We start from the raw sequence: 22,398 nt of genomic DNA, 5'->3' as shown, positions 1-22,398 counted from the left end.
GTAACTGTATATTACTTGCAAATATAATAACATAGTTTTCTTTTTAATTTCTTCTTTAGTGCTACTGTTATATATAAGGGTAGTACAAGCACCACGTTTGGAAAGTTTTTTTGCACATAGGTGTTGTATAGAATGAACAGCATAAACTAATTATTAACAAACTGCCATTTCTGCCCATTTTCTGTGGGAAGGATTTTCAGGGTTCTGTATTTGCTCACAAGCTACAATCATTATCCAGATGTCAAGCAAAGAGAACAGACTCATCTGCTCCTCTAATGGATCTCTGAAGGGGTAAGACACATGATATACTTAAATATATTTTAGTTGAAGTTTCAATTAATAGACATCATAAAAAATATATCCTAACATGTCCTTTTGTTTGTTTATGTACAAAATGGCATTTGGATAATCCCATACAGTAACTAATCTTACTAGGCCTTCCCTCCATGGAAAACTACAGTATCTCATAACTTTTGTTTGTGTCCTTGTTTAACTAAAGTGCAAACTATAGCTGAAATAAACTGAAAGCTCATTGTTTGTTCCTGGCACATTTCTGTTCTAATTTTATTTGAATATTTATTTGCTGCAAAACTCTAAGATAAATCTGTACTAAGTGATTGATTCAACAACACAGGATATTGAATCAAATATATTGTCCACGCTCTATAATAATTGCTGTACTCTTTCAGATAAAAGTATGCAAACTGCAATCTAAAAGCAAATTTGGAATTTGACTGTCAATGTCAAAATTAATCTTATGTTAGTCACATCTGTCAGACTAGCTAACATCTGGCAAACATATTCAATGTGCAAATATTTGTAATCGTCTGTAAACCATTGCAAAAGGTATGTAGTAACATATTGACAAACTAGAACCTGAGTAGCCAAACAAGCTTATGAATCATGTCATACAATAAAGACAACTAGAAATTCTGGTGATTTTGATGGTGCTGACAAATCCTAATTAACAGTTTTTCTCTGTTGTTTAATAAAGCGTAAAGTTCAGGAAGCGATTCAAATGTTAAAAAAATTAAAATAATGTTAAAGTGCAACATTTCTAACTCTGAGTGACATAAAGAGACTAATGCATGCATTTATATTTAGCAGATTGTACTAAAGTAATGCTCTCCTATTTGCTCTGTCCAAACAAGCTGTATATCAGCTACAGCTGGTTTATAACTCTGCTGCCTGAGTGCTCACCACAGCCAGAAGTTGAGAACACATTATGCCTGTTTCAGAGTCCTTACATTGGGTCCCTGTCAGTTTACATATTGACTTATTTTCCTTGTTTTTAAAGCACTTCATGGTCTTGCACCAGCCAATATGTCTCACAAGCTTACAGTGTAGGAACCAGTACGACCCCCGAGAACATCTGGCATGAGTCTTTCAGTTGGTCCAAAGTACAGCACTGAAATAACTGATGTGGCAGCTTTTATCTTTCATGCTCTGAGCCGCTGCCTCCATGGCCGTAGCTACCATTGAGGACACCGAGGTCATGCCCTCGGTATTTTTTTCTTGAAGTTTCGTTTAATTGTGAAGTGAAAATAGCCGACGAGACAATTATCCTTGCATCTATGGACCGTCACGTGACACGTACTTGCAGATACCGCTGCCATGTCAAAACGAAAGTATCCGGCTATAGCCAGCGGTGGAGTGAAGCCTTGAAATTGCCAGAAATATGTTGTCTACATTTGTGAATTGGACTTGACCCAATTTTGCAAACTGTTCATTCATTGGACGAGCCCTTTTCTCCCTTTCCCAGCAGGCCGTGCTCCATTCCACATTTTAAGAACAAACAAAGAAAATAATATATTGCAGTTATCATTTTTAAATATACAACCATGGAAGTTGTAGAATACTGAAATAGGAGTTGATTTAAGTTGCAAAATTGGAAATGATAAGAAAGAACTGGACCACAAGAATGACCATGACTGAGAAATGCACAGCAAGAAAGCGCTATAAATACATCATGGATTGAATCAAACAGTCATATAAATTGTGCCTCATTTTTGACCTCGGTATTTGAAAAAACCTGGCTACGGCCTTGGCTGCCTCTTTAGCCTGGATTTTGACTAAGAGTGATTTATGGACAAAAACATCTATTTTATAATTAATTCTATTATTTAAGCTTTTAAATCTATTTTATTACATTTCCATCATTTTCATTTGTCATGTGCATTAGTCTCAAACTGTTTTACTGTTTACTGTCTATACTCGGGTCTTTTTGTTACAGTGGAGGTAAAAATATGAATGCATGTGTACACAGGCTCTGCACATTCATCTTTTATAAACACAGCAGTAATAACAGACCCTACGTGCGAGTGTCAATAAGTTAACTTGTTAAGCTTATTCCATTAAATCATAATTTACCGCAATCTAATTTTTTCCGTTGATGATAGTGGTGGAATATTACTGTAGATTAGCAATATGCTACATTTGTAAGCAGCCTATATTAAGCTTTAATCTGTAAGAGACAAGACACAGAGCAGCAACTAATGAATCAGAAACACAAGACTCATGTGCACGACATAGAAACAGATAAAACATTGTTAATGTTTACTAAAGTAATATAGGCAAGAGCAGGATTGGCAGGATTGGGGAAAAGGCAACGAGCAAAGCATATGTTTATATAAATATATATATATTGCTACGTAGCAATGGAAGGCACCGACTATGTCTGTGTATGCCTCTGTTTGTGTTCAGTTCAGCCTCCAACTGAACTCACAACTCACTAGAGACTCTGTCATTCCGATCAAGTCTCACCCTTTTCCTTCTCCTCTCTGTATGTTTATGAAGTACATTCATAAAAGCCATGTGATACACAGAGTTGCTCAAACATTTTCAACCCAAGTTTAGTTGAAAAGGCCAAGGTGTTAGACTATTTGTATAGAGGTGACCTCGCAAGTCAGTTTCAGTTTTTGCAAAAATCACTAACATAGATATACCTAAACAATTTGTCAATTAACACTTATTTGTGTGTGTGTGTGTGTGTGTGTGTGTGTGTGTGTAATTTTATAGCCACAGATGAAGACTGATCGTCAATCATGGTCAGAGTTTGTAGAGAAATGGTTGTCGGCTTTTGCTCTCCGAAGTATGCTGCCACCTTCCTTTTCTTGGCTGTGTTTGTCTTCATCTATTTGCTTTTTAACATCGACTTGGAGGTGAGAATTTTGTCTTGATTGGGACTGCTTGAAGAGTGGAGCCTATTTTAAATGGTCACATTTTAAGAAATAGTTTTTTTTATGCAATGTGGCATTGGACAACTAATGAGGATGTTCTTCCTCTCAATATGTGTAAATGAATGCAATTAAAGGCAAATGGTACTCTTGCTAACAATTCCACATTTGTCCAACAGAAATAACTCCTCTGATAATATAAATATTTATATTATTCATATTATATATTTGAATTAGTGTGATTGCAGTACACCAGTCACGCTCATGTTCTTTTTATTATTTCTATATCTTATTATTATCATTATTATTGTTATTATTATCATTATTATTGTTATTATTATCATTATTATTATTGTTATTGTTGTTATTGTTATTAACCACTCAACCGTGAATTATGTGTAGTTGACTCATGTTTTGTGAAAGACTTATTGTAGAAAAATGTTTAAAAAAAATATCTCCCTCATTTTTTATGCATCAGAAACAGTCCATATGTCACTGTGTGGAATTCTTTGTAGACTTATGCTGAGATTTTTTATTAATACTACTACTTATACTTTGGGATTTATTAATGCTTAAATAAAAAACAAAACATTCATTGTATTGATAAAAGTTTCACTGTGCACAGTAGAAAATCCATTAAAATGATCAAATATGCACACTTTCCTAAAGATGACATTTATAATGTATACATTATTCGTGGAATCAATGAAGCCCCATCCCCTCCTATTGTATTTATAATATAGAAACTGAATACAGCAGAAATTCCATTCAAACGTCTTAATGTTTAGTATGGCATTCTGATCAAACATGCACACTTTCATTATGATGACATGTATAGTTTATATAGTTATATAGCTATATAATTATGAGCTATCAATTTGGAACTCTGGTTAATAATTAACTTAATAACAATAACCAAATGACCATATTAATAACATTGAAGGATTTTGGAGTACTTTGCAGAAAAAAAAACTCATTCATGTGCAACATTAAACAGACAGCATGTATATCCATAGGCAACAATGACAAAGCAAAACACACAATTCACTAGAAGAGTAAAAACACACAAGGGATCTAACTAAATATACTTAAGTACAGATGTGTGTGTGTGTGTGTGTGTGTGTGTGTGTGTGTGTGTGTGTGTGTGTGTGTGTCTGTGTGTGGGTGTGTGTGTGTGTGTGTGTGTGTGTGTGTGTGTGTGTGTGTGTGCATGTGCGCGCGCGTGTTCGGTGTTTAGAGAGAAAACTAGCAAAATAGCAGACTAAGAAGATAACACAGACAAAAGGCCAGACAATATGGTGTCTTAAAAACAAATGTGCAGCCACATTAAGTAAAGTGTGTAAAGTTGGGTTAAAACCTCTTAGCTGTGTGAGTTTGTGTTTAAGGCCAATTGATGTGGTGTAAAGGTGCCAGGCTAATAAGAGGTTATTTCCATGCAAGGCCTAGGTACTGGATGTAACATGTGTGGGTAGTCGGTGAGCAGATGTGCAGATCAGATGTCCAGATCAGAGGTCCAGGTTTCTGAAGAGGCCGCTGATAGTCCCCTTGCTGAATCCTAAGCAGGCTCTCGTGCCGCTGCTTGTTCAGGAGGGCTCTGTGTGTTTCTGCTGTGAGCAGGCCACACTTGACAACAGAGAGCTGAGAATCTGAGCTGTTCCTGAAGCTAGAGGAAGATTAGCACTTCCTGCTACTCTCAGCAGCAGGGATGGGGAGAAAAAAGAGGAGAGGGAGAGATCTTGTTTTGTTGTCCTGAGTCATGGTTGGAGTTCACACCTGGGTATGAACAACCAAGGACTGTGGGAAGCTGAGTTTCTTAAGGACTCCCTTTGTTAGAACCTAGAACCATGTGGTCATCTAGTTAGACCCAACAGTACTGAGTATTTATGGCAGCAGAACATTTTATTAGGGATTGATTGAAAATGAACTACAATCTCCATGTTAATGGTATTGAAAGAACATGTCACCCAGTAGAACAGTGTGACTCACTGATGTGTTTTTACTTGTTTCATGGAAACAATGGAGCTCTATGGCAATGAGGAACAATACACATTCTTCATATCAGGACTTGGCAACAAAGACAATACTTGTAAAACGATCAACTAATTCAAGAAACACAAAACTGCATTATTTTCCCATCTGAATAACTTGTATGAACACTTCGGTTGTGTTAGATCTTGATATCATAATCAAATTATAACATTGTCCTCATTTGAAAATTCATTTTTAGGTTGCAGTTATCACTGAGTCTTTGATCAACTTCTCTCATCAACCCCTACAAATATTTAGTTAATTTTCTGATGAGCAGAAATATCTTCCTTTTGTTTCATTTAGTACATTTATCTTACTTTAAAAAATATATATATATTAAATTTGTCACATCACTCTCTTCACCCCCTGCCTGTTTCAGCACAAAGGGAGGTCCTCTTACCCTCTCCCAAAACATCACCTGCAACACCGCTTCTGCAGCTTCCAACCGTTGTCCCCTGAGGATGCTCTGGAGGAACGCCTCCTATTAGACTCCATTGCTTGGCCTGAAACTCCATCCTTGTCAGCTTCTCTTTCCCTGGAGCAGACCACCCATCCTGCCCACAGCAGATTCACTATTCTCCCAGAGAAGGGTGGACAACAGTGGCACGTAGGGGATCAGCTGGAAGTTATGATCAAAATGTATGACTTCCATGGTCGTCCCAAGAAGTCTGGTGGAGACTTCTTACTTGCCCGTCTGCACAACCGAGCACTTGGTGCAGGTGTGGCTGGGAAAGTGTTGGATCATCTCAATGGCTCCTACTCTGCTGTATTTTCTTTACTCTGGGAGGGAAGCGCAAAGGTTGAGGTGACTATGTTAAATCCAATTGTTTCAATCTTCTGACATTTAGCTAAGCTCCACCCTCCTTAGGTACTGTTGCTAGGCCTGTCAACTTTTCATTTTCACACAGCACATATGCAGTTTGCAATTATAATAGGGGTAATTTTAAAAACATCATTTCATACAGTTGGTCGGTTAATAAGTCCAAGAGTAATCAACACATCTAACATATTAAAAAATCTGTGTTTTCCATCGATTGGCAACTCATTTTCATATATAAACCAGTTAACATAATACAGCGATGAGAAACAGATGCATCTAAACATGTTTCATCATTTAAAAAACTTCACCTACTTCCAAGACTCAAGGAGAATTAAACAAATCTATAGAGATCAAAACATCAGAAATTCTTGTAGTATATTACATAATAATTTTCTTGTTCGACCAAGGTGTTTCAGTCTAAACAAAAACAATAAAGTTGTTCTATATACTACAAGTGATGCTGGAGTTTTGACCTCTTCATCGTTTAACAAAAGCAGAGCAGCAAAAAGGGACATTTTTGTTGATAACACATGTTCAAGCAGATGCCACAAGCAGTGCCAAAAGCAGTCGACCTCTTCGCCCTTCCACGCCATTTGCGTGCCTGGGGTTCAGGGAAATTTGAGAATTGAAGAGAACCCTTCAATGACACTCAGGCAAGCCTTTTCAGGTGTGTCCTCATGACAAAATTGAAGTGGAACATTTGATGATGAGGATTTCTATATGCCAGCTTGTTGTGGCATACTATGGACCAACTGATATGAATCTTCTTCTCAGTTCAGCTGCCTGTTCCACCGGTATAGACTGACCTCTAGTGGCACATGCTGTACACTACAGTACATCACCCCAATACAGCATCACCATATCACTTTAACAGAAAGAGGAGAATCTGTATATTTGTTATAAATAAGTTTAAAATAAGTTTTAGTAATGCTCACTTTATTTGTCTTTACTACGACAATTTCAAGTAATAGGGTTGAACTCTGGGTCTCTGTCCTATCAGGTGACACTGATTCACCCCAGTGAAGCTGTCACGGTGCTGCAAAGGCTAACCAGAGAACAGCCGGATAGGATTTTTTTCAAGAGTGCCTTCCGCTCAGGCTCAGTCTCTGAAATTACCACGTGTAATGTCTGCCTGCGTCCAACACAGCAGCCACTGTGTAACTTCACTGACCTCACTACAGGTGAGCCGTGGTTTTGCTACAAGCCAAAGAACCTGAGCTGTGATACCAGGATCAGCAACTACAATGGCGGGTTTAATGGACATCTCAAGGCTAATGAGGAGAAGCTCTTTAAAAGGTGAGTGAGCAGAAAGATATGAATCTGAACTGAATCTAGAGATGTTTACTGTCTAATATAATACAAAGTTGATCACTGGAGATGCTGAAGTAGATTCTCATGGATGAGGAACACTCAGTTAGACTCAGGAGATGATGATTCTCAGTTCAGGTCCTTTAATAACAGTCTTTGGTCAATCTTATATATGTTTGGTCAACATCTTATATAGAGTGCATAGGTGTGGCTACAACATGTGAGATCTCACTCACGAGATTCATAATACACCTGATAGTATTACAATGTACCTCTACTTAGGAATCTACCTAGGAAAACATACAGGTCACAGTGCTTATGATCATCCAAGCTGGACACCAGACTTTCTGTCACTGCTCCTTCTAACACGTCACTCCACATGTCAAATATAACATGCAGCAGATGTTGGAATGTATGATAAACAACAACCCGTCAATCAATGCAAAATCATAATATCAAAAGTGAAATAGATATTCCCAGTGAGAGTAACTGCTGTTTCTGGAGGTGTTTTCCCCCACTCTGTATTGCAGTGGCATAGATCCTGAATTCATCAACAGTTGACTCAAACTTTAAAACTGAATTGATTTAAGCTGCAGATTGTCTTTTGGGGTTTTTTCAACATTGTAACAGTTGGCTTCCACCCACCGTTCAAACTACACGTAATAGAATTGGATTGGATGTTTTTCGTTGTAATGCACCTTGGTTTTGTACTTTTGACTTTATCAAAGGATCAGATATTTTCTAACACAGTTTTATGTTTTGTACTGATTATTAAACCAGAAGAGTTTCATGCCGTTCTAAGCAGTAGATGTGCTCCAAATATGTCACGTGTAACATTGTCTATGAGATAGATGAATGGGACTTTTACTTCCAAAAGCAGTCCAGAATGGATCACATTGGTTGATTTATTTTTTAATGAATAGAACTTGCCATGATTCTATTTTTTTTGGTAAATGGATCAATTTTATTCTTATATTTTCAGAAACTTAAAGATATACATTTATTTCTTTTTCACTTTGGACTCACTGTGCATATGATAAAATGAATTAGAACAACATTAACTCACTTCTTAATTCTTTTGTCATATGCTGTTAGTGTGGGAATGTGTGTAAGACATTTTTCATGTATCCTTCTCTTCAGTGGTAACAACATGAAAGTCTCCATTCAAGCTTCAGGATTTGCCAATGTCACCATCTTTCCAAAAAATAAAGGTAATGTACCATTATTTCTTCTATATTAATTATAATATCAATCATAATAACAACCATTTAAAATGGAATATTCTACAGATTATTAGAAGTAAACCAGTTAGAGAAATAAACATTTGTTAAAAAACAAACAAAAAAACACCTCTTTGTTCAAGGTAGCATCCTCCTGTAGACATTTATTCAGGCCAGTTTTTGAACAGTGATGGGAGCACAGAGTACTGCTGACTAGACTAACGCTGTTTACTGTTAGTAGTACATCTTGTTATTATGGAATGAAGATAAACCATAAGTGGCTTTTATGGCTTCATACCAATTGTTTCCCCCCTTATCCTTTAACTTCTTCTCAGATCAACCAGAGGTGAAGAGCAATATTGTGCAGCCTGGACCTGCTGGCTATTACTACAAGGGTGTGTGGCAGTCAATAAGTGGCCCCACAGTCCGCCAGTTCAACACTCCTTCTGTTATCAACCAATGTCTGAAAGGCAAGGTGGTCCACCTTTATGGAGACTCTACCGTCAGGCAGTGGTTTGAATATCTCAACAAAGCACTACCAGGTAGTAATGAACACAAATCAGCTTGAATCAAAAGCTTTGATTTTGTTCACACTGTACCTCACCAATTCTTTCCTTCTGTAATACTTTTAGATCTCAAACAGTTTGACCTGCACAGTTCAGTCAGAGTTGGACCTTTCATGGCCTTAGACTATGCAAACAACATTTTGGTGACATACCAATTCCACGGTCCCCCTGTCCGTTCTATCAGAGTCCCAGCCATCGAACTACACTACATTGCCAATGAACTAGACCGTTTAGTTGGTGGCGCCAACACCGTTGTAGTTTTTGGCATCTGGGCACACTTCAGCACTTTCCCCACAGAGCTCTACATCCGGCGGCTGCAGAACATCCGCAGGGCAGTGGTGCGACTGCTGGACAGAGCTCCAGACACTCTGGTTTTAATCCGGACAGCAAACCCCAAAGCTATGCTGCTTCGTGAGGCGCTGACCAACAGCGACTGGTGCTCGCTACAGCGTGATAAGGTGCTCAGGGCCATGTTCAAAGGACTGAATGTTCACCTGCTGGATGCCTGGGAGATGGTATTGGCCCATCACCTGCCGCACGACCTCCATCCACCACCTCCCATTATTAAGAATATCATTGATGTCATCTTGTCCTACATATGCCCTCAAAAGGGTAGCTAAATGTGTATTTGTTTGGGGAAATGACTGGGAATTCACATACATGTGCTGAGTTTAAATGCTCTTTCTGTGCTACCTTTCTATCATTTTTCTATTTTTAACCAGGGAAGTTGACAGAGCACTATATTCCTCAAGCAAAACTCATTTTTGAGGAAAGCAAGACTTTAAAAATTACTTGGCAAAAATAAAATGTAATTCTACAAAACATTTAATTGTTACTGTATCTTCTTTGCAACATTTAAATGTCTTGTTATTTTGGTTGTATCATGTTACAACTTGTGGCATGATTCACTGTTGCTCTTAAGATTATTTTTTACCAGTCAAAAGTTATGGACACACTTTGTCATTAAGTGTGTCCAAACGTTCGATTGGTACAGTATTGTACATGTTATCCATTCATGCCTTGTACTTTACCTCCTCCTAGATATTTTATTTCACCGAATTCAAATTCACTCAGTGTCATCTTAAAACACTGGAGATGAAAGGTTATCAAAATCTTTTGCGTCCGTTATACCTGGTGGGTTTAGCGTCCGCATTTCGCTTTTTCACGGTGGGGCAGGGGAGGGAGGGCTGTTCATTGCTGCTTGCAGCTTTAATTTACATTGGTTTAACACCTTTATTATTAACACAAAAAGGTATAGTACAAACCATAAAAGGGGGATGCTGACAAAGCCTCTGTCGTGGCGATGCTTTGCAAACGGAAACAAGATATGGGGAAGCAGAAAGTAATAGTCTCAAAATTAAGAAAAATGTTTTGAATAATTGTCAATGGTTGATTCAAGGGGGAAGATGGGGGGAATGATAAGGGGAATGGGCAGTGGAAGGACGGAAAAGAGAGAATTGAAAGATATCTGCTTGAGGTTAATAAATCACCTCCCACCACACAGCAGAAATTATAAGTGATTTTCCTCATTAAGAAAAACATTTATGCATGAGGCACAGAAGTACAACTTGATTATCTATTAATCTATCCAGGCTAAAATCTGTCTCAGTCCACAGACTAAAATGTTCACCATTTTCGGTAGTGACATAAAATTTGGGGACATCATATAATGGTGTGAAAAACTAAGCGATACAGGCAGGTGCTTGATGAGTGTGACGATAGGAGGTAGGAGTTAAAATAATAAACATTGAATACTCCACCTTGGCTGTACAGGTATGTCCACAAAAAAAGATTAAAAGACTGGAATAATGGTGGAATAAACTCTGTCACTAAAACATGGTGTAGGCACAAAAGATACTTCCAACTGAAAGTGTCACCCCTCCCCCCTTCCCAAAAAGCATGTATCTAGATTCTATAGAATGGGTTGAACAACAACAAGTACTAAGATTACAAGAGGCATTCCTGCAGGCTGAAAAACAGACAAGTAAAAAGATAATCATACACAAAGGAATCTGAAAAGGTTGCTACAGGAGAAGAGGAACCGGTATAACAAGCTTCTATACATTGAACATCCCAGCAGCTGGTTCATCAGTCCATCAGCTTGACAGACCCTATGTTCCTCTTGAGTCGACTGTCTTTAGTAGCTCCTGTGCAGGTTGCTGCTGCTCCTGCTCTGCTACAACTCTGATTCAGAGTGAACAGTTTCAGGGTTAAACTGAGTTTGCTGTGCTCCCTCAAAGTGAATCTCTGCTGAGGTAAGATGCTTGATATTCTTAAATATGTGTGTGTGTGATTGGATGATGTGTGAAGTTTCAATTCAAAGACATCCTGAAAACTAAATGTGTCTGCTAACCATTTTCATATTTTCAACAAGTTTACTTACTGTAACTAGCAGCAGAAACCCTGAATCCTTAAGTTATTAGTGATTACATTTCCCACAAATTATTTTTTGCAAAACAAATTTAAAAATTGTACAATTATATAAAGACAATGTCTATGTTTGCCAATATATCTTTTTTTGTTTGTGGATCAAATCTCATTTGGATATATTCCTACACTGTATGATTCCTTAACTTTACTATGCGTTCCCTCAATGGACAACAGTATGTCATAACTTTTGTCCTGGTTTAACTAAAGTGCAAACTAAAGCTGGAATAAACTGAACTCTCACTTCTTTGTGTTGGTTGCTCCCATTACTGTACTGATACTTTATTTGGATATTTCAATGTCAATCCTGAACTGGGCAACTTTTTGCTGTATGTCCACAGAACATGTGAGCAAAACATTTAAATGAACTCTGTCCTAAATGATACATTCAAGCATGCAGTACATTAGATCAAACATATTATCAGATCTCTCTATGATCATGGCAACAACCTTTCAGATAAAAGTAAGTAACCTGGAACTCAGACATGGAATTTGACTGTTAACTATATTTGTTTACACCTGGCAAATGTTCAGCATCCACTATGAGTCCAAAAGAGAAATGTTATTTACAGCCTCCCAACCAGGCTTATTTATAAGTTGAATCAGTTATTTTGGTACTGCTGACACATCCTGATTCACAGATCATCTCTGCTGTTAGGTGTGGTCTGTGTAATGTCTCTGTTGTCAGTGGTAATGGTTTGTCAGTGTTGTGTTTTTATTGGAATTATTGGTTTTGGTTTGTTTTACTCATTTTACAGGTACGATACTCCCAGCACTTTGTTTTCATTTACATTAAGTTGCAATGGTTAAATGAGTGGGCCACCTGGGGATGAATCCTCATGTTAAATTGTAAAGGGAGTAATGTTGCTTACTTTGGTCGATCAATCAGAGGAATGTCCTGGGTGACTGGATTAAGTTTAGTAGAAACTATTTAAAGGCAAACATATCACACAATCTGGATAGAGATAGTTTTACTGTTCAGGTTACATTTTTGCAAATAATCACTAATATTAATACAGCTAAGCAAGCTTAATTATCCTTTTCCACCCACATTCAAGTCTGAGTTAAAAATGTTTCTTTTCAATTAACATTTCTCTTCCTCCTCCTCTCCGTAGTCTTTTTTTGATCTGTTTTGTTTGATTTTTTTTTTCTCTGTAAAGCGTCCTTGGGTTTGTGAAAGGCGCTAATATTATTATTATTATTATTATTACTGTTCAGGTTAAATTCTGGCAAATAATCACTAACATAAATACAGCTAAACAAGGTGTCAACTAACACTGTTTGTGTCATTTTAGACACAAGTGAAGACTGATCATCAATCATGAAGGTCAGAGCTTGTAGAGAAACAATGGTCAGCTTTTGCTGTCCGAAGTATGCTGCCATCTTCGTTTTCCTGGCTGTGTTTGTCTTCCTCCTTGCACTTTTTAACATGGACGTCCTGGAGGTAAGAATTTGATCTTGAGTGGGTTTTCCACAAGTCCTTAAACTAGATATAGAGAATGTAATTAAACAAAGGAGAGAATAGAAATATATTTTTTTATTATTCATTCATTCATTCATTGAGGAAAATTGTCCAGTCTCACATATTCATTGAGGCCAAATTGTGTGAACCCTTGCTTTCAGTCACTTGTGTAATGTGTGATGCTGGAATACAGTGTTTGTTCATCGCCAAACAAAACACTTCTCATTCAAGCTGAAAAGTTCAATTTTGGTCTCATTCATCCACAGAACATTTTTCCAACAGCTTACTCACGTGGTCTTGAGCAAACCATAGATGGCAGCTATTTTGTGACAAAGTGACTTTTTCTGTGAAACTGTGCCATGCACACCATTGATGTTCAATGTTCTCTTGATAGTGGAGTCATGAACACTGACTTACATAACAGTCAACTGGTGAAGTCCAAACTCTTTAGAAATGGTCACACTTACACAAATCTGTGTTGTGAAGTTCAGACTTTGATAGTGAACACCCTGATTTCTCTTCTGTAAATAAGGCAGGGCCTCCAAGACTCACACTTAAGTATAATCCCTTTGATTTAAACACCCAAACCTGATGGTTCACATACTTTTGCCACGCACACATATGTAACATTGGATCATTTTCCTCAATACATAACAAAACAAAACTTTATAATTTTTATATATTTCCATTGTATTGTTTTCATCAGTATATTTTTTAATATCAGCAATGTGTTAGTCCTTCTGTCTGTGGCACTCTGTTACAGTGACAGTAGATTCTCTAGTGTTTCCCCCCTCCCTGTGTTCCTAGTGCTTCCCCGTCTGTGTCTCTCTCTGTTTGTTTTTATGTGTCTGGGTGTGGCTCTTCTGGCTCTGGGATTTGTATATTGTGCAAACCTGTGCACATCTGCATACCATCATTTCATCAGCTTGCAGTACGTGTCGCTCACCCATTGTTAACCAGTTTGTGGAGTCTACTTCAGTCTACTTCTCCTGCCTTCCTGCCCATCAGACTCAACACTAAGTCCATTAGTTACTGCTGAAGACATACATGTAAATATTTAAAAACAGATTAAAAAATATGAACAGTTTCTTTCCGTTATGTAGGGTTGTCATATTGAGCTATGGCTGATGCTGTGACTCTTAAATGTCCTTCTCTCTCTCATCGTTTGCACATAGTGACATATTGTTGAGCCAGTCAGGTACTGATGTCATGGCTCTGTTGGGGGGTGTTGGAGGAAGCAATTAGGACCAAAGTGGTGCAGCTAGCCCCTGCTGTGTGGGTTTAGTTGAAATGCTTATCTTCATGGTGCAGCTGTAGTGTAACAACACTTGCCTGTTGAGAAACTACTATAAATCTTTGAAAGCCAATCAATTCACTGGAACAGTTGCCACCAGTTTTTACAGTTTACAGTTTTTAGTCAATGTTAGCCAATCAGTTGAAAGTAGTGAATTTCTTTGCGCTTGTTTCCAACTACATATAATAATGAATGTACTGCACTACTGAGTATTTGTGGCCATGTTAATGATAATAGAAGAACATGTCACCCAGTGCAACAATGTGATTCACTTTTGTTTTTACTTATCAGGCCTGGGCTATGAACACATTACTTTTTTAGAATGATCAACTAATTCAGGAAACACAAAACTGCATTCGTTTTTCACCAGAATAACTAAGTAATATCACTTCAGTTGTGTTAAATATTAACATCATCATCAAATTGTGGTATTGTTGTCATTTGAAAATTCATTAAGAATGATTTGGAAAAAGGAAAATTCCTATTCATTTCTCTCATCAACCCCTACGAATATTCAGTTGATTTTCTGATGAAATAATCTTTTTTGTTTCATTTAGTACATTTATGTTTATCGGTTATTGTGTAAATGTCTTTGTCACATCACTCTCTTGACCCCCTGTCAGTTTCAGCACAAAGTGAACTCCTCCTACCCTCTCCCAAAACATCACCTGCAACACCGCTTCTTCAGCTTCCAACCGTTGTCCCCTGAGGATGCTCTGGAGGAACGCCTCCTATTAGACTCCATTGCTTGGCCTGAAACTCCATCCTTGTCAGCTTCTCTTTCCCTGGAGCAGACCACCCATCCTGCCCACAGCAGATTCACTATTCTCCCAGAGAAGGGTGGACAACAGTGGCACGTAGGGGATCAGCTGGAAGTTATGATCAAAATGTATGACTTCCATGGTCGTCCCAAGAAGTCTGGTGGAGACTTCTTACTTGCCCGTCTGCACAACCGAGCATTTGGTGCAGGTGTGGCTGGGAAAGTGTTGGATCATCTCAATGGTTCCTACTCTGCTGTATTTTCTTTACTCTGGGAGGGAAGCGCACAGGTTCAGGTGACGCTAAAAGCTGTTATGTTTAATGTGATTGTGATTGTGATATTAGTCTATCTTCCAATGGGCCGTTAGCTATGCCCCCCACCTCACCCCTCACCCCACAGTCTGTAGTAACTTAGTATGTCTAAGAGTAATAAATACCATTAAAATATTGAGACACCAGGTGGCTACTACTACATTTCTTTTAAAAATCAGTTGCTACCTGCTGGGCATGCTAATGCTTGCAGATTACATTAGAGCAGGGTTGTGTTAAAATGTGTGTTTGGAGAGGTTAAAAACTACACCACCCTCAAAAGTCTTTAAATGCCAAGTATGCCTCTTACTACAACCCCATGCATATGACTTCACCATGTGGAGAAATCCAGTTTGATAGGTCTGCTGTACCTAGTTACTTTGGCTAAACTATGCTTGAACAATCACTGCTCAGGAGAGGGGTTCAGACAAGGGTATCTGGAGATCAATTTGGTTTACACCTGAAATTAAATGTGCAACTTTTAGTGTTCCCCAGAGGTATGGGACTTAAGTCAAATGACTTGACTGGAGTTGCAAATTTGAGGACTTGAGACTTTACTTACTTTGTAAAACGACTCGACTTACATTAGACTCCGTATTCTAGACTTGAGACTAAACTCAGACTTGAGACAGGACTTGCCTTTTTTAACAGTTGTAACACAACTACTACATTAACAGTATTTGGCTTGTTTGTCATGGCCATGTCATCAGTCGTTATGGAATCTCATTTCATTACTGCGCTGATGATACAAAACTTTACATGAAAACTTTCTTCTTCTTGCGTGTTTGGAGGAGATAAAGGTGTGGAAGAAACACACCTTTCTCCAGTTGAACAGCTCCAAAACTGAAACAATTTTAGTTGGCACCACACACCAGATCCAGTCATCCTCCATAACCAGCATTACTTTCTCTGGTCACAACATTTTTCAAATATAAAGTGATTTATAAATAAAATGTATTATAATTTTAATTATGATTGAAGGGCAGCTCACCTGGTGGGAGTGTGAGCCTGGTGCTGTGGAGCTGGATGACTCGAAGAAGGGGTAGAAGGACACCCACCAAGTCCCAGATTGACCAACCAGTGTGAGGAAGTGGGCAAAAAACAACAGACTGCAGTTCTTTGTAGAAAAATACAATGTTTATTTTATAAGCTCTAATAAATAAAAGGACGACTAAAATCAGGCTTAGGCCAAGGGGGCCAAGAGTCAATTTGGTAGAGGATGGATAGGATGTGTGTGGATAGGTGCACTCAGCTTGTCCTCCTGGCATGTGGCAAGGCCAAAACTGACACGCCAGAGGCTGCTGTGTTGTTGCTGGTCCGGATCAGTAGCTGGTCAGCTGCGTACGGTGGCCCTGAAGGGCAAACGACAACAACAAAAAGGAAAACACAACAACATTAACAAAAACACATGCCGTTGTGTTTTCCTTTTTGTCGTTGTCGTTTTCCCTTCAGGGCCACCGTAGCTGCGGCATACATGCAGCTGTAAAGAAATCACATCTCCATTAACACTCTACACACAATGACAGAGGAGGGGGGAGAGAAGTGTTGTAAGAGTTCATCTCGTGAATCGCCATGGCCGTATCTTGACAAGTTTCTCATTCTGTTATTTTTGTTAGGTTTGGGAAAAACCTAAATGTGTTTCCTTAAATTCTTGTTTGATGTCACTTGTCATTTTTTGCCAGGCTGTTACTGTTTTAAATTTACAATTTGTCCTCCAAATGTGCCTTAAATTAAGCATACATGCAAACACAGGTGTACTTCCCCCACAATAGCATATGCACACCACCTATGTTTTGTGATTATTAGAGTATGTTTTTTGTTGGTTTTTGTTGCCATGGCCAATGACTTGACTTGACTTGCTTCATTCTCACCACTGTAACTTAGGACTCGCTTGAGACTTGAAGGTTAAGACTTGAGACTTACATGTGTCCCACCTGTGATTTTCACTTGATTTGCCTTTACTGCTATGACAGTTTCAAGAAGTGTGGGCTGAACTTGGTTCTCTGTCCTTTCAGGTGACACTGGTTCACCCCAGTGAGGCTGTCACAGTGCTGCAAAGGTTGACCAGAGAACAGCCAGACAGGGTTTATTTCCGGAGCGTCTTTCGTTCAGGCTCAGTCTCTGAATCTACCATCTGCAATGTCTTCCTGCGTCCTACCCAGCAGCCACTGTGCAACTACACTGACCTCAATACAGGTGAACCGTGGTTCTGCTACAAGCCAAAGAACCTGAGCTGTGATGCCAGGATCGACCACTCCACAGGAGGAATCAATCCAAAACTCAAGGCCAAGGAAGACAAGCTCTTTAAAAGGTGAAGGAGCAGAGACACAGGACTGGCATTTTGTTTGACCACTAATCAATATATAAATAAGTATGTTATATAGACATACTTATTTATAAATATATAAATAAGTATGTTATATAGACATACTTATTTATATATTGATTAATATATTCAAACACATTTGTACAATGTATTTTAGGATGTGGTATTTTACGAAATGTAAAGATGCACACTTGGAAGCTGTAGCAGATGTCAACTTTTTCAGTTTCAAAATAGCAAAATAAATTAGTCTCTGCATTAGAAATGGTTTGGTTATTGTCAACGTGGCTTGTAAGTTGCATATGCCACTAAGCAACAATCATTTAGTGTTTGTAAATGTATATTCAATAGGTGCTAGGCAAATAGTGTACAATTGGTTTATCATTGTTTTTGTTTGTTTATTTTGCTGAAAAAAGCGGTCTGCTACGGTCTGCTGCTGCTGATATTTTATTATGTGTGGGGTTTTTTTCTTCAGGGGAGTCAACTTGAAAGTCTCCATTAAGGCCTCAGGATTGACCAGTGTCAACGTGTTGCCAAAAATGAAAGGTAAGGCAGAAGTTTCACTAACTCAGCCTCTGCCCGTAATATAAACTTTAATTTGCTTTTAGACAATTAAATGTAAAAAATTTAAACATTTGCAAACAATCTACCATTACCTTTACCAGTGCATTGTTAGTTTTGTTTTTTAATGGCATTGGTTGACAATAGCAAAGATGACAATAATTCCAGCTATATCCCTCAACTTCTTTTTATGTCAACCAGAGGTAAAGAACAGCAGTGTGAAGTCTGAACCCTCTGGCTATTACTATAAGGATGCGTGGCGAGCCATAGGTGACACCACAGTCAGCAGGTTCAGCACATCTTCTGCCATCAGCCAATGTCTGAAAGGCAAGGTTGTCCACCTGTATGGAGACTCCACCGTCAGGCAGTGGTTTGAATGTCTCACTGCAGCATTACCAGGTAATTAATAAACAGAAATCTCTGGCAACATTTTGCTACAGTGTGAACATAATCAATATGTCCCAATTGTGTTTTCTCTGTAATACTTTTAGATCTCAAGGAGTTTGACTTGCACAGCTCGAGACAAGTCGGACCTTTCATGGCCTTAGACTATGCAAACAACATTTTGGTGACATTCCGTTGCCACAGTCCCCCTATCCGTTTTACAGGTGTCTCAGCCATGGCGCTGCACTCCATTGCCAATGAACTAGACCGTGTAGTTGGAGGTATCAACACTGTTGTAGTTTTTGGCATCTGGGCACACTTCAGCACTTTCCCCACAGAGCTCTACATCCGCCGGCTGCAGAACATCCGCAGGGCAGTGGTGCGGCTGCTGGACAGAGCTCCAGGTACACTGGTTGTGATCCGGACTGCAAACCCCAAAGCTATGACACGTTTTGTAGCACTGACCATGAGTGACTGGTATGCGATGCAGCTTGACAAGGTGCTCAGGGCCATGTTCAAAGGACTGAATGTTCACCTGGTGGATGCCTGGGAGATGGTCTTGGCCCATCACCTGCCACATGACCTCCATCCACCACCTCCCATTATTAAGAATATGATCAACGTCCTCTTGTCCTACATATGCCCTCAAAAGAGGAGCTAGATGTGCGTTTATGATCAGTCCAGTTAATCACTGTTATTTTTATGTGAAATTATTACTGTGGTTGCTTTACTGACATTGTCTAGACTAGATTATTCAGTCCCACATCTTCTCATTCTCATCAGTGATTTTGGTCTCTTTTCTGGATACAAAATGAATTGGTCTAAGAGCAAAGCTATCTTGTTAAATCTTCTTACATACCCTGTCTATCTGATTTCAACCCCAATTGTGTGGAGGTCACAGGGCATGAAATCAGAGTGAGTTAACATCACATCCCTGATTGATAGTGTTTTTCAGTTGAATGGCCCTAAACTTCTGAAAACTACAAGAGGGGATTTCCTTTTTTCTGCATTCCCACCAAAAATTTACACAGAAATTGGTTTGATCAATACAGTTTTTATGGAAAGATAAAAAAACATAAAATCATTTTCTTTCAAAATCTATTCATAGGAACGAGGGTGGGATAGGAATACCAGATGGGTATTTATATTACCTGGCCTACAATAGTGTATATCCACTACTCTGGGCATATAAGACACATTGGAGGTGAGTGGCAGAGAAGATGTTTCCCTTGCCTCCTTTTGGTATCACCCTAAATAAAATAAGCACATCAAAAGCCCTTTAATCCTGTTTTTGTGCAAAGTGGCCAAAGCAATTGATAGACATCGTAAAAGTCAGTAGTGTATCCATGCCATCTTGGAAGAACCCATTATTCACAGCTTTCAAATGATGTCAAACATTGCTGAGCTGGGTCAGTTAATACAGGATAGAGATACAATTAACTTCCATGAACCTGAGATAAACTTTAAATAATTCAAACTTCTTTCAGTATTTGCATTACAACATTACTCTTGGTAATAATGAAACTCTAAATATTCAATTAAGAGATGCAGGCCCTGGCAGAGAAACCGTTTCCAAGCTTTATAAATTGTCATTCCCTTTTTTTTTAACTGCAGTGCATCTGTTAAAGAACAATGACAGAAAAATCTGGGTGTACCTCTCACAACAAACCAGTGGGAATCTATATTGGGTTATTCAAATGATCTTTGGAACTGTGAGAGGTATAAAGTTATACAATGAAGATTTCATTAAGGTCATATATTACCCCACACAAACTGAAAAAAATGAATGCAATATACAGATACATTCTAGCATGGCTGTGGAATACTTACTGATTGGATGTGAGAAAATAGAACTTTTTCTTGATATACACAGCTGGTTTAAAGATTATTTGGATCTGGTATCTATGGAATAAGCAGCATTGGTTCTTCACGATCTAGGCAGACTCTCTGAGGTTAATCATGTCCGTTTTGAATAAAAAGTAGCCTAGATAAATCAGGATGCACATTAATAATAGGCAAAGGCTATTTGCACCCCTGGTGCAAATATCAATGTATGCTAATTTCACTCCAGTACAATTAGAAGTGGATGCTATTTGTACCCTGGTATATATAGTAAAGTGTGCTATTTGCACATAGCATATACTAGTTCTTGGTTGTTCTCCAAGAACTAGTTTTGCAGAAATGCATGAACGTCTCACCTGGTTGAAAGTCAAGGACAGACTATCTGCTAATGTACTAATATACTTGCATAGAATAATTAATACTCAGACTCCTACATTTTTTTATAATAATATAATTTATTGCTCAAATACTCATTCATATAACACTCGAACAGAGGACTGATTGCTTTACCACTACCTAAGTCCGACTCTATGAAGTTGTCAGTATTTTATAGGTCAATTGCGTTTTGGAACAATCTTCCAGGTGAGGTTCGTGAGATTAAGGGAAAGGCTGGTTTTAAAAGAAAATTAAGAATGTATTTGATATCAATGTAATGTTATTATATCATCTTATTTGAGTGTGGTTTTGTTATGTGATACATGACTGTATAATGTTTTTCTTTCATTTTTATATTTACTTGAGATTGTAATGTCTGTTGTGCTCTATTAAATATTATTGTCTGGACCCCAGAAAGACTAGCTGTCGTCTTGGCGTCAGCTAATGGGGATCCTTTTAAATAAACAAATAAACAAATAAACCATGGTAACTGTAAATAACAAAGATGGCAATAGCTGTAGCTGAAAATGCTTTGAGGACATATAATGAACATTTGACAAAAAACTAGAATAAAACTAACAAATCAAAACCCGAAATTAAAGCAAAAATAATATGTATTTTGTTAAAAAAAAACCTAAGACTAAAACCAAGCAAAAATTAGGTGCCAAATGAACAGTTACTTTAAAGTCTTAGTTTGACACTTTGGGAAAATCACTTAGCTTAGCTTTCTTGTCAAGAGTTAGACGAGAACATCACTCTTAAATATGTTCTTTCAATATCAGTTTGGTTACAGGGGAAAGTTAGCTTAGCTTAGCATAAAGCACAGAAACAGGGGAAACAGCCAGCCTGGCTTTGTCCTGAAACTCTGTAACAAAATGTACATACTAGCATCTCTAAAGCTCACTAATTAACACATTCTATTATTTGTTTCTGCATGAAAACCAAAATATAAAGACAACAGTTTTCAGTATGAACTGAACTATTTCACAGTGACTTCCTGGAGTCATTTGTACACCTTGATTTTTGCACAGATGAGCTATAACATGTCTATGCACTTTAGAGGTTCTGGTTCATCAATTTATGTCACTTTTTGGAGGAGCCAAGTTCATTTTCTCCCCTGTTTCCAGTCTTTTCACTAAACTAATTTGCTGCTGACTCCCATAATTTATATATACAAACAGGGTTTTGTAAAACGTTTTATAACCTTAAACCTTACATTTTTTTTCATTTAAAAGTATGGTGCATCTTATACACCGGTGTGTCCTATACACCAGTAAAATACAGAGAGAGATTGGATCTGGATATGATTATAGGTATGTAAAAGGCCGTCAACACTAAGAACGATAACTATAACTATAAATATAACGATGTGAGCGTCCACACTTATGAACTATAACATCTTATAAACAGCAATGCCAAGCACGCTATGCGCACTCCAGCTGTGTCGGTAGCTAATGAAGATAGACATTGATGACCCATTAATATAATGCTGTATGTTGTACGGAAAAAGAAACAAGAAAACCAGGCAGGTTCACCATCGGGTG

The 22,398-nt window shown here is 38.2% G+C and overlaps 2 protein-coding genes across 2 annotated transcripts; both read left to right on the top strand.

Annotated features, from left to right (window-relative positions):
• The first annotated feature begins 236 nt into the window (after window positions 1-236).
• Window positions 237-9,942, top strand: LOC134004624 (NXPE family member 3-like). The gene is made up of 7 exons (XM_062443962.1): window positions 237-291; window positions 3,019-3,161; window positions 5,584-6,009; window positions 7,025-7,320; window positions 8,473-8,543; window positions 8,888-9,094; window positions 9,185-9,942. Exons 2-7 carry the CDS (start codon window positions 3,045-3,047, stop codon window positions 9,736-9,738), a joined length of 1,671 nt encoding a protein of 556 aa, XP_062299946.1. The 5' UTR covers window positions 237-291; window positions 3,019-3,044; the 3' UTR covers window positions 9,739-9,942.
• Window positions 9,943-12,941: 2,999 nt separating this feature from the next.
• Window positions 12,942-20,484, top strand: LOC134004625 (NXPE family member 3-like). Its single transcript, XM_062443963.1, has 6 exons — window positions 12,942-12,989; window positions 14,931-15,356; window positions 17,385-17,680; window positions 18,168-18,238; window positions 18,455-18,652; window positions 18,745-20,484. The coding sequence occupies exons 1-6, from the start codon at window positions 12,975-12,977 to the stop codon at window positions 19,296-19,298; spliced, it is 1,560 nt and encodes a 519-aa protein (XP_062299947.1). The 5' UTR covers window positions 12,942-12,974; the 3' UTR covers window positions 19,299-20,484.
• The last annotated feature ends 1,914 nt before the right edge of the window (window positions 20,485-22,398 follow it).

This window comes from Scomber scombrus, chromosome 22 (genome assembly GCF_963691925.1).
Source record: "Scomber scombrus chromosome 22, fScoSco1.1, whole genome shotgun sequence".
Lineage (NCBI taxonomy): Eukaryota > Metazoa > Chordata > Actinopteri > Scombriformes > Scombridae > Scomber > Scomber scombrus.
Note: the sequence above shows the minus strand (reverse complement) of the source record. Positions and strands in the feature narration are given on the sequence as shown.

Bases quoted from the DNA above. Each gene is read 5' to 3' on its own strand.
- LOC134004624 (XM_062443962.1), top strand. From the start codon at position 3,045: ATGGTCAGAGTTTGTAGAGAAATGGTTGTCGGCTTTTGCTCTCCGAAG. The intron at 8,544-8,887 runs GTAATGTACCAT...ACTTCTTCTCAG, and splicing joins CATCTTTCCAAAAAATAAAG to ATCAACCAGAGGTGAAGAGC. The intron at 9,095-9,184 runs GTAGTAATGAAC...TAATACTTTTAG, and splicing joins TCTCAACAAAGCACTACCAG to ATCTCAAACAGTTTGACCTG.
- LOC134004625 (XM_062443963.1), top strand. The intron at 17,681-18,167 runs GTGAAGGAGCAG...TTTTTTCTTCAG, and splicing joins GAAGACAAGCTCTTTAAAAG to GGGAGTCAACTTGAAAGTCT. The intron at 18,653-18,744 runs GTAATTAATAAA...TAATACTTTTAG, and splicing joins TCTCACTGCAGCATTACCAG to ATCTCAAGGAGTTTGACTTG.